We start from the raw sequence: 13,577 nt of genomic DNA on the forward strand, positions 1-13,577 counted from the left end.
AAAATCATTTTCATTTCCAATTATTCACCTACTATCCTCAAACACGGTCCAGTCATGAGTTACTTTGGAGAAATCGCTCGACCGCAAACAACACAAGTTCAAAATTATTAAATGTCTCGTCTACCATAAACTAAGTCAGTGAATAAATAAATAATTTGTGATGTTCTATTCAGGATTAACCTTGTTCTAGCATTGAGATGAATTAACAAAAGGTGCAGCTATAAACCATATTAATAATTTGTGAGAAATGGATATAAACTTGCAAATTTAATTTTGGAGATAAATACAAAATATGCACTGTTTTTAATGGAGTAAAAATCATACAATTTGGAGAAATTATTTTGGTATTTTTTTCACATATGGTCATATTCTTTTAGTTTCTGGTCAGAGATTTATAGTTCCCAGAAAAAGAACCGACAGGAATTTTAAATCATTTGTACCTTTCAATACCATGGCAGTCTTTTAAACAAACAGTATATTGTTTTAACAATCAATACTATTTTTAAGTGGTTTTCTTACACTTGTCGGAGATATGGTTCTTAATTAGATTATTAATTCATTTTTAATTAACCTATTTAATATGTATTTTTACCTATTTTGTGTGTTGTCTGTTTTATATAATTTTCTTATGTATATCATGTGCTCTGTTGATTTAAGACAAATTAATTTTTTAAGTTAACAAAGTAATTCTAACCTGCAGATATGAGATCCAACAATTTACAGTAAACATAAATAAATTAGGTAGTGAGTTGGTTTCTACAGAGGCCAAAAATATCTGCATTTTAAATTTTTTAAACAAATAAGTTAAAAATATGTATATATTAAGTATTTGTTTTGTAAACAAAGTCAACTGTGGTTTACTAGGTAATGCTGAGATATAAACCAAAGCATGAGATTATCCGGTTCATCTTTCAATATGAATTCAACAAAACAGTATCATATATAGTAGCTCGTTTGGTTATCAATGTATTAAAAAGCTAACTGGAAAATCATGCAACAAAACAAATAGTCAAGTATTTGAGATAACATCAGTTTGAAACAAAGTTTTAAAAATATCTGGCATTTTGTGTTTTAACAAATCCATGCTCACACGATTAGCGGAGTATATTTGTAGGTGATTAGTTAAAACAAGGGCAGCAAAATCGACATTAAACTTACTGTATCATACGTAGAACTTTCATCGTATGTGCAATATGGTAAAATCTTAAACGCAAACAGATAAAACATTCATTACATTTGTTAAGGCTTCAAAGGATCTATGTTTTAAATTACCATGATAATAAAAAGTCAAAGGATTTTTCTTTTTGGTTAATAAAAAGTTCATCTACAGTTTGTAGCTTTAAAATTTTCCTAATAAATGTATACTGAAAACATATACCGTGCACTGGTTACTGATATTTAATAATTCAAATATTTAAAAAAATTTCACTTGTAAATTATGAAGGAAGGAAATGTTTTATTTAACAATGCACTCAACACATTTTATTTATGGTTATGTGGTGTCGGACATACGGTTAAGGACCACGCAGATATTGAGAGAGGAAACCCGCTATCGCCACTTCATGGGCTACTCTTTTCGATTAGCAGCAAGGGATCTTTTATATGCACCATCCCACAGACAGAATAGTACATACATCAGTCACTTGTAAATTAATGCAATGAATTAATTACTATGCATGGTCAACACCTTTGATTTTTGACCAAAACATCAAGAAAGTTGTCTTTACTTATTGTTAATAATTGTTTTAGTTTTAAAATAGTTAACCTACCAGTAATTGTAAAATACACATAAAGAGGTTCAATCAAAATTGTATAATATCAGTTTCCTATCCAATGTATTTTATTTATTTTTGTTTTATAATTTAAAAACTTTGTCTTAAGCAGTTACTACAAACATGTATGTATTACCATACAAAAGGTTACAACCAAATAACTGCATTTATTAGTAGAACATTTTTGGTAATTGGAACATTTAGAATGTAAATGTTGTTATCAGAAAAGTTTGTTTTTGTTTTTCATTTAACGACGCCACTAGAGCACATTGATTTTTTTTATCTTGTCATCGGCTATTGGACGTCAAACATATGGTCATTCTGAGTTTTTTTAGAGGAAACCTGCTGTCGCCACATATGCTACTCTTTTACAACAGGCAGCAAGGGATCTTTTATTTGCGCTTCCCATAGGCAGGATAGCACAAACCATGGCCTTTGTTGAACCAGTTATGGATCACTGGTCGGTGTAAGTGGTTTACACCTACCCATTGAGCCTTGCGGAGCACTTACTCAGGGTTTGGAGTCGGTATCTGGATGAAAAATCCCATGCCTCGACTGGGATCCGAACCCAGTATCTACCAGCCTGTAGACCGATGGCCTAACCATGACGCCACCGAGGCCGGTTGTTATCAGAAATGTATTAGGCTAAATTACAAGCAATGGATTATATTCTTTTAACACCTCAGCACATTGTTGTTATCAGCAGCTACTTTTTAGATTTTTAGATGCACTTTCCTAAAGACAAATAGTACATTAATACCATTGCCTTTGCTATGCCAATCAGTTGGAGAATGGGAAAAAATGTAATGAGTTAATGAGTCACTAAAGATATAAATAAGTCTTTGGTGGAGTTTTAAGGGGTTTTTATTCAGGGTCACCTGTTGGGATGTGAAGATCTCAAAGTTTATAAAGTTAAAGTTTGTATTGTTTAACGACACCACTAGAGCACATTTATTTATTAATTAACTATCAGCTATTGGATACCAAACATTTGGTAATTCTGACATATAGTCCCATAGAGGACACCCGCTACATTTTTCCATAAGTAGCAAGAGATCTTTTATTTTGCACCATCCCAAAGACAGGACAGCACATACCATGGCCTTGACTGTAGTGCACTGGCTGGAATGAGAAATAGCCCAATGGGCCAGCGACGAGGATCGATCCTAGACTGACCGTGCATCAGGAGAGCACTTTACCACTGAGCTATGTCCCACCCCATAAGTGAGCCTTTCATCACATTTGGAGTAACGTACATGTAGTATATATATATATATATATATATATATATATATATATATATATATATATATATATATATATATGTACTGGGTGTGTTGTTAACACAGGAATACAGTTATAACCCAGTCAGGACACGTAACAGCTCAACTGCCAGTGGCCCGTAACTCCGAGACATAGCTTTCATGTGAGGAGTTTCTAGTAGTGTTGATATAAAGTGCTCCTACTGGCAGTAGCTAGTGGGAATGTCCCTGTTAGATCATTTCACAGAGAGACTCTCATACTAGGCAAACTGACGAGGGTCTGTGGTTTGAATCCCCTCAGTGGAGGTTGATTTTTCGGTTACATTTGGGGCTGATGTAGAGAGTGCATATGTTTTTAACACAAATTTTATTATAACCCAGTGAGGACCTTTAACCGTTCAACTGTCCATGGCCTACAGTTCTGGGGCCTAATTCACCAAACTCTCGCAACTTTGCGATCTCGCAGTGCAATGCTGAAAGATTTGCAAAGAGGATGCTTTGTTGTCTAGCAGAACCTAAGAGAGCTTTGTGAATTAGGCCCTGGGATGCAGCTTTACGTAAGGGAGGAGTATCTATAGTGTTGGTTTAAAAGTGCTCCTACTGGGAAGTTCCCTATTAGCTCAATTAATAGAGTATTGGACCCTCATATTGAATGACATGGTTCAAATCACCTCAGTGAATTTTGATTTATCTATTACAAATGAAAAGGGTCATAACATTATATTTAAACAAAAAACTCACCCTATATAAACAACACATAATACATGTATCTATACAACATGGCTTGATTACTTCCAATAATCATACTGATAATGAATTCTTCAATATTTCTTAATCAACTCAAAACATAATTTGCAATAATCTTCATGCAAGACAAAAAAATAGATTTACTACACTAAAACTGTTCAAATGTGACCATGCTACATTAATAACACATAATAAACTGAGTAAAATAAAGCACTGCCAAAATAACAAAATGCATGACTACAACACTACATGTGAGTAAGTATACACATATACCGTACTACCTGTTATTAAGGTTGGTTTTAAAACCATTCTCAAAAACAACTAGAGATCTAATACGTTGAAAATCAGTTGGAAATTTTATCATTGATTATCGATTATTATCAGTTTGCATTAACTGTTCAACTTTTGATTACATGTACATAATCAGTTAAAATTATATGAATCTAAGAATTGTCTTATTAGTAGGACCATAAATCTATTGTCATGTTCACTAAGATAGACCCTACAAATTACTAATTTAACTCTTTCAATATCTGGGTTTTTTTCGTATACACATAAAAATAAACCAAACCGGAGTAGAACCTACAAATCACTAATTCTACATATTCATTATGTAGGGTTTGTTTTAATGTATACATGACAACAAACTGGGATATACTCTACAAATCACTGTTTCTACTGTTTCTACTTTTAGTAACACAGTAATAGCCAATTCCACTTTTAACAGATAATATTGTGGGACAGTATTTATATGTGTTAATACTATTATCTATACTCGTTAAGTTTACATACTTTTTTTTAGTGTACAGTTGCATTGCAGTACTTATACACTGGAGGTTGACACTAGTACAGGTAATAAAAATTTTAAAAATGCAAATGCCTTTACCTGCAAAAATGTGGATTAAGGCTACCAATAAATCACCTGAGTGCCATGGGACCCCAGCCCATCTCATTTTCTTGTAAGTTGATTAAATGTTAACACCATCGTCAATGGTAACCGATTTGATGTAAAGGAAATTGAATTAGGTGGAACAGCATGTAAATAATAATACTTAACAAACAAATCATGTGTTTAGTGATTCAAATACAACCAAATTTTCTCTGCATTTAATTGCAAAGAATTGATAACACATTTAATGATAATACTTTCTAAGCAACAGACATTATTAGTACAGCAAATTAACTTGTTTGTTTTATAATCAATTATTTGGAATTATACATGCAATTCCATAAAAAACAGTGTCTTCTGTTTGAATGCTAGTCGACTATTTTACATGCGTGAAGTGAGTAAATCTGACAGTAAAAAAACCCCAGATGACTGGTTTTCTTTGCTTAATCCTCCTAAAAGACCCTTTAGCCAGTCGATGGCATACCTGAGCAGGTTGTCGGTGTAGGCAGCATCTTGTAGCTGGGAATCGGAAAGACGCTTCTGTTGTGGGGGTTTGTTTTCTGAACCTAAAATCAAAGAAAGGAATGTTAAACAACACTTTTTTTTTCTCTCAGCAGGCTAGGAAATGAATTTTTGTTACAGGACACAACTACCTAAAAAAAAAAATATATATAGGTCACGTGACATAAGCCCCGACTCGACTCGAGTATTTCAGAGTAGATTTTCAATAAACATCAAACATTTAAATCATTTGTTGAAGTACAGTAAATACAAATAACTTTTAGTTTTACGATAACAATAAAAAACCTTGTATATTCATTTATGAATTAGAGTTTAGAAATGTTTTTTTAATGTGACAGAATGTAGCTATTGTCTTACAAATAATGACGTCATGTATCTTGTATGATGTCATATGGCAAAAGCCGTGCTAGGTTGACAATACTTGAGTTACTAGAATAAATGTAGGATTGCAGGATAAAAGAAATAACTGGTTACTGTCTTAAGATATCGGCTTTATCCTGCTCAGGTCGAATGGCGAATGCAGCTCGGCAGAGCCTTGCTGCATTGACCATTCTAACCGTCGCAGGATAAAGCCAATATCTTAAGACAGTAACCAAAAAGTAAAGTTTGTTTTATTTAACGACGCCACTAGAGCACACTGATTTTTTATCTTATCATTGGCTATTGGACATCAAACATATGGTCATTCTGACACTGTTTTTTAGAGGAAACCCACTAACATAGGCTACTCTTTTACGACAGGCAGCAAGGGATCTTTTATTTGCGCTTCCCACAGGCAGGATAGCACAAACCATGGCCTTTGTTGAACCAGTTATGGATCACTGGTCGGTGCAAGAGGTTTACACCTACCCATTGAGCCTTGTGGAGCACTCACTCAGTATTTGGAGTCGGTATCTGGATTAAAAATCCCATACCTCGACTGGGATCCAAACCCAGTACCTACAAAGTCTACCTACCAGCCTGTAGACCAATGGCCTAACCACAACGCCACCGAGGCCAGTTAAGACAGTAACCAATTATTCCCTATGTAAACTGACAATATAGAACACAAAATGGATCTCAATAAAAAAGCAGACACGATGCTTCAAACTGTTATTTGGTGCACAAACCTCCACGTTTCCTGTAACTTTTACCAGCACCAATGAAAGCAAAGAAACAGCGGAAGAATGCTCTGACCACTGACCAACGTAGCACAGCCACCGGATCGATCCCTGAAACAATAATATTTAAAAATGAATCACGAACACATCACATTCACTGTGTCTCATTGTTTGTTTTAATGAAGCTATAGCCATTTTCATCAATGCAATTTTTCTTTTCAGTTAAAGCTGTGCAAAATAGCTTCAGCTGTTACATTAATTTACAAATTACTTACAAATTCGTGCTTAAATTTTATCACTATTAGTAAATCTAGTGTGCTTCTGGTCATCCTGGTGTTCGTACCAGCTCAGAATTAATGAGAAACAGAAAAGATAAAGAGCTTAAAAACTTGGGTCAGTGACTTTAAATATGAACCATTCATTTTATCTCACTGGGTTTTTTTTTTAATAAAGCTATAGTTACTAACATCAACATAATTGTTGTTTTAGTTAAGACTGTGCAAAATATCTTTTTACCATTAATTTGCACATTACTTATAAATTATTGCTTCAATTTTATCAATACATGTATTAGAAATCTCATGAGCTTCGAGACATCCTATAGCTCAATATTAATTTTTTGAGAAAGAGAAAAGATTTAGAACTAGTCAGCTGCTTATCTAAACAAATGGTCTCTTACCCACAAGCTCTCGGACAAATGAAAAATTGCTTTTCTTCAGAACACCAACAATGTCGGACCGTATCAGGTCAGAATTCTTTTCTCTGAAATCCTGAAATTAAAAAAAAAGTCAAAATATAAATATAATTTAAAGGTTTGTAAAAAAAATAGATAAAATTCCAAATATTTACTGAGTGAAAAGGAAATTAATATTTGTTCAATAACACCTCAGAACATTGTCAGCTCTTGAAATTCAGTTAGTACAGATAGGAATGAAGTAAGGAAATGTATGATTTAATGACGCACTCAACACATTTTACTGGGATCGATCTCACTCCAGCCAGTACACCACGACTGGTATATCAAAGACTGTGGTATGTTTTATCCTGTTTGTGGGATGGTGCATATAAAAGATCCCTTGCTGCTAATCGAAAAGAGTAGTCCATGAAGTGGCAACAGCGGGTTTCCTCTCTCAATATCTGTGTGGTCTTTCACCGTATGTCTGATGCCATATAACCGTAAATAAAATGTGTTGAGTGTTTTGTTAAATAAAACATTTCCTTCCTTCCTTCAACGCATTTTATTTACGGTTATATGGCGTCAGACATATGGTTAAGAATCACACAGATATTGAGAGAGGAAACCCGCTGTCGCCACTTCATGGGCTACTCTTTTCGATTAGCAGCAAGGGATCTTTTATATACACTATCCCACAGAGGGTAGTACATACCACAACCTTTGATATACCAGTCGTGGTGCACTGGCTGGAACGAGAAATCGCCCAATGGGCCCACCGACCGCACATCCTGCGGGCGCTTTACCAGTGGGCTATGTCCCAACCCCAGATGGTAATGAAGTGCCGGTAAACAAGAATTCCGCCGACTTAAATGTCTACTCTAGCATGAACATATTTGTTGTTGCCGATAGTTGCATCCATAGGGGTTGGATCCTATGACACAAGCACCTCAAGTAAGTGCCCGACCAATATCCAACCCCTGCAGTTAAGAAAATGTCCACAGCCGAAAACATGACATGAAAAACAGAATTCAAATATAGTCCTTAAATTTTTTTTTTTTTTTTTTAATTCTCCACAATTGCTGATTGCCATAGGCAATTGCAGGGTTAAATACCCCCAAAAAGTAGAATTACCCTTTTTAGTTTAAATGTACCTGAACTTTGGTTTTTGAAGTTCACCTCTCCCTAGTAAAGTTTGTTTTGTTTAACGACACCACTAGAGCACATTGATTTATTAATCATCGGCTATTGGATGTCAAACATTTGGTAATTTTGACAAATATTCTTAGAGAGGAAACCTGCTATAATTTTCCATTAGTAGCAAGGGATCTTGCATGTGCACCATCCCACAGGCAGGATAGCACATACCACGGCCAGTCATGGTGTAATGGCTGGAACGAGAAATAGCCCAATGGGCCCACTGATGGGGATCGATCCCAAACCAACTGTGCATGAAGCGAGCGCTTTACCACTGGGCTATGTGCTGCCCCACCCCCCCCCCCCTCCTTGGTTATCTTAAGCTAGGTGCTATTCTGTGTTCTCTAACTGTGATACCTTGATGTGGTACTTGACGGGCCCTGCATAGTGGACAATTTCAAATGACTCCTCTTTGCGCGTCGGCACTCGGTAGTACGGGTTGCCTTTGTGGTGATGAGTGAACTTCGTCAACATCGTCTCGTTCGTCGCGCCGGGGAAACTAAACATGAAAAAAACAAAAACACATGTACTTCATGATTTAAGCTAGACTAACAAAACAGGAAGAAGTCACTTCTACTACAAAATAACTTAGGGAGAAACAGACACATGTGCAGGACTTTTATCCGGGAGGGGTATCGACTGTGGCATAGTTTATAGAGGTGTCGAGTCATACTCCTGCCAGAAAATATATACAGTAAAGTACACCTATAACGAACATGCTTAGAACAAACTACTGCATAGAACGAACTGATCGTAAAGTCACATTTTATCTCCCATTGTATACATTTGCATAATAACCAACTTATGCATATGTATACAAAGAACTACTGCTATAATGAACTAACTATCATGGTCCCTTCCGGTTCATTATAAAAGTACTGTATATACTATATATATATATATATATATATATATATATATAAAATTTCAACCCCCAAAACCCTCCCGCTGCACTTGCACCTGATAAGAAATTAGTGAATTCAAAAGGAATAAGTTAATGGTAAAGTTTGTTTTGCTTAACAATAATTTAAACTGTGCGACGTATGTATCAATTTATGAAATATAAGCACAAAATTCAACTGACAGTTCAAACTGTCCTATGAACTGACAGTACAAACCATGTTATCAGCAATGATTTTTTCCCCACCCCACTGCCCCCTTTCCTTTCTCTCCTTTGAATTCTGTCTCATTTCTTCCCGATCTAGCAACTCCTCCTATCTTTCAAATTCTTTTGCTGTCCACCTCCACTTCCCAGTCCTTGTCTCTCTAACCGCAACAGGTGCTTGTCTTTTGTGGCTATTCATGCCACACACCTGCCATTCCCCATCAGCTTTTAGCTGTGGGCTTAGTCTGACCACTTTGGGGAGTGTTCAGTAGTTACTTCTGGCACTGTTAAGAGGCACTTGTAACCACCTACCATGCACCCCTACTACCAGTAGTTGTTAGTTAGTGCCGTGGGTCAGACCAGCTTTATTAGCGGCAGAGGACGAGGATGCAAGGTGGATGCAGGGAAATACACAGAGATTGCACCCGTGGAGGAAGTTGAGACAGGTAGGCGATGGTGTGGACAGTTCAGAAGACAGAGTCGGAGGAAATTGACAGAAAGGGTCGAAACAGATTGAAACCGTGTTATCAGCAATGACAGTTTAGACCATGTCTTGAATAAGTGAGTTCCACTTACTTGCACTCTTCATCGAGGAGGGCGAAAAGACCGTTGGCCTTCTTTGAGAAGAGTTCCAAACAGCCTGTGTTGTCGATGAACTCGATGTTCTTCCACTGAATCCCCTCCCTCTGGTACTCCTCCTGAAACAGTGAATACCACACGTGCAGGAATAACACATGAAGACTTTTCTTATGGCTTTCTTCAAGGGACAGACCCTAGTTTCAACCCGTGAAAATTAACACTAAGTTTAGTTAATCTACAAACCTGTAACACATTTGGATAAAGTTACAATTGAGAGAAACATGAGTCTGTGAATTTGAAATGGTGACATACACCACTAAAAATAGACTAAAACTTGACTCCATATCGGTTACTTCTCAGATGCACGTGCAATTTTAAAAATATAAGAAATGCATTTTGTGATATTAAAAACATCAGGGCGACCTGAAACACTTCGGATTTATGGAAATGGATAATCGAAACAATAAAATATAAGTAAAGTATGATTTCAGTTATCTCAAAACGGCTCTAATAGTAAAAAATATGTCTTAGTGTTTAAAAACTTGGGTATGTACCTTTAAGAGAATTTAGTGTTAGAAAAACACCTACAAAGGGTTGAAAACTAGGAATATTTTCTCATACAATCACCAATGTGAGTAAAAAATCTTACTGGTATCATATCTTGGAGGTCTTCACTAGCAGACCAACAAATTCAATACCAGGTCACACAAACTTATGAAATATCTTGAGTTGTTTTTTAACAGATGTCCAACGGTCATTCACGAAATTTAAATATCGCAAACATGCGCTAAGGTATATATTCGTGAGAAAAAACCCACGTCACAATATTAATCCGCTTTACAGTAGTGATTTGGAAGTGATATAAATACGAATAAATGTTGTTGTCCAGACTTGGGCATTTTCATTTAATTTGGGAAAACATCAGCCGGTCACAAAAATGGAAGGCTACAGTGTATGTGCTTATGCCAGGTCATGTTTTTACTAGAATCTCAGACGTAAGCCAATGTCAGTGCATGTCTCTGCAAGTAGGTCAGACATGAGTAAGTGTCATACTCCAACAATTGCTTATAATTAAAAAAATCATTCTAAAAAAATGCATTAAGGCAACGGTGCTAATATAAATATGATAATGATAATATATAAATATGCTAGACCCCTAATTATAAATGATACAATTATTTAAGTTTGTAAGTGGTCATACCACATAGGTAAAAATTACCCCATGCATTTTTATAATTACCCATCCCCCCCCCCACCCCCCTCCCGCCCCGGAATCGACAACTGGCGATGTCAGAGGCCGAATCCGGGGTGGGCGTGCCTGAACCCTCGTGGATAGGGGCACGTAAATATAGTTACCCATACCCATACCCATTAAGGCTTGTTTAGCTGAGCACTAGTAGGTTTATGCCAGCAAATAAAAGGGTAAATCTTACTAATGGAAAGAAAGAAAAAGAAATGTTTTCCTTAACAAAGCACTCAACACATTTTATTTACGGTTATATGGTGTCAAACATATGGTTAAGGACCACACAGATAATGAGAGAGGAAACCCGCTGTCGCCACTTCATGCGCTACTCTTTTCGATTAGCAGCAAGGGATCTTTTATATGCACCATCCCACAGACAGGTTAGTACATACCACAGCCTTTGATATACCAGTCATGGTGCACTGGCTGGAATGAGAAATAGCCCAATGGGCCCACCGACGGGGATCGATCCCAGACCGACCGCACAGTGAGCGAGTGCTGTACCACTGGGCTATGTCCCACCCCTCTTACTAATGGAGACTTATAGCCAGTAACCTATAATGCCAGTCTTTAATTTAAATCTTGTTGTTTTAATTTTTCTGCTAAATGCTTAGGACAAAATTTGTGGCACACCCATCTAGCATCAAATACTATGATAGTAACTTAAGAACCATTAATGTAAGTGTTCTTTAAAATGTTCAGTTAAAAACTAAGATGGTGTCAGACACATACAGCACTTGTACTTAAAGACCTCAATTTTGAGAGCATAAAAGTTGATTAACTGAAGTTAGAGGTTACCAAGTTCATATTTGGAGTGGTTTATTACACCTAATTAACCAATAAAATTAATATGTTTGGAACACGACCATGGTCTCTAGAAATGGCCTAACAACAAACACAAGTAGAATGATTTTTTTTTTTTTTTTTTTTTTTATCGACACCACTAGAGCACATTGATAAATTAAGCATCGGCTATTGAATGTCAAACATTTGGTTATTCTGACACATAATCTTCAAAACTCACTACATTTTTCCATTAGCAGCAAGAGATCTTTTATATGCATTTCCCACAGACAGAACAGCACCAAAAAGAATGCAGACTTATTACAACTGTCACGTCAGGTCAGAGGGTTTTACGTGCACATTCAGAACAAGTTGTTGTAGCACACGCCTTGTCAGGGAGCACAAGCAGCCCAACCAGAATATGACCATGATAAAGAACTGCTCAAAATTGTTGTTGCTGGAGTGCTCAAAAGTTGATACGTACCTGCTCAAACTTGAAGATATGCTGATTGAAGTAATACTGTAGGTGCTCATTGGCAAAGTTGATACAGAACTGCTCAAAACTGTTGCTGCCAAAGTCCTCAAAGCCAAAGATATCCAAGACACCAATAGAATTGCCCTAAGAAAAGAAAAGAATAAACAAATGTTACAACAAAATTATTTATATATCTATAAATAATATTCAATGATGCTTGTCAAGATATATTTAGAAATAAGACCTTGCTGTAATGTCTGCAAGAAAAAAGTTCAATGCTGGAAGTAAAATAATGCATTATTTATCATATTATCAATTGATAAAAAAGAAAAAACAACTAAGTTAATAAATTATAAAGCCTTAAGCTCAAGTTTAGAATGAATAAATGAACAAAGAAATGAATGTGTGCCCCCTACACCCTATTTATTTTGGTCAAGGTACAGCCTTGTGATATTGTTTAGTTAAGAACAAAGAAACAAATTAATGAATCAATCAATGGTCACAACAGCAAATAAACATTAGCTTAGCAATATATGAATATGTGAAAAACTGCTTGGCAAAATGTAGAAATGAAATGAATGAATTTGAGTGCTTGGCAAAGATTTTGACGAGAAAAATGATGATGTTTTTTATTTAGCAATCTTTAAGGTTCATGAAAGGATTAATTAAATGTATTACATTTTTTTATTTTCTTCTCTAAAAAAGTAGTCCAGTTATGAACAATACTAAAATTTCAGAAATGAGATGTATTATTAAAAAAAACTGTATCTCTAGAAAATAGTTCTTCTTTAAAGATGTACTCTTGAATTAACATGACTTTAAAAAAAAAAGTGCATTTAGAAATTAATAATCAACAATGCCTACATATATTGTAACTTTTTTTTTAGAAATTAATAATACATACAAATCAAACAAAATATTTGAATATATTAAAGACATGAGGCCTCAGGATTTCAAATTTTATGAGAAATATTTTGTTCAGTTCCATGCCCTGTAATTACTGAAACCCATAGGAAACTATTTTAAGTAATGCTAGGTTCAGACTACCAACTGCCAGCACAAAGTTAGACAACTTTCTGCTGTTATGACTTCTATGACTGTCCAGTTGCTAGCTCTTTTATAACTTGATTCTCATCGTGTAACCGTCGAGTTGGCCAACTTTCTGCTGGTAGTTGGTAGTCTGAGCCTAGCATAATGTTGCATGACAAAGCATAATGGACATGATTG

General features: G+C 35.6%; 1 protein-coding gene across 8 annotated transcripts in view; it reads right to left on the bottom strand.

Moving 5' to 3' along the window:
- Positions 1–13,577, bottom strand: part of LOC121381958 (unconventional myosin-IXAa-like) — a 178,119-nt gene that overhangs the window by 75,719 nt on the left and 88,823 nt on the right. For all 8 annotated transcript variants that reach the window (XM_041511421.1, XM_041511404.1, XM_041511412.1 and 5 more), the window contains exons 11-16: positions 12,360–12,494; positions 9,844–9,965; positions 8,520–8,661; positions 6,972–7,062; positions 6,302–6,403; positions 5,155–5,236 (exon numbers count right to left, since the gene is read on the bottom strand). In XM_041511421.1, the coding sequence (XP_041367355.1) occupies positions 5,155–5,236; positions 6,302–6,403; positions 6,972–7,062; positions 8,520–8,661; positions 9,844–9,965; positions 12,360–12,494 (674 nt within the window). The remainder of the gene's footprint in view (positions 1–5,154; positions 5,237–6,301; positions 6,404–6,971; positions 7,063–8,519; positions 8,662–9,843; positions 9,966–12,359; positions 12,495–13,577) is intronic.

Source organism: Gigantopelta aegis, chromosome 2 (assembly GCF_016097555.1).
Source record: "Gigantopelta aegis isolate Gae_Host chromosome 2, Gae_host_genome, whole genome shotgun sequence".
Lineage (NCBI taxonomy): Eukaryota > Metazoa > Mollusca > Gastropoda > Neomphalida > Peltospiridae > Gigantopelta > Gigantopelta aegis.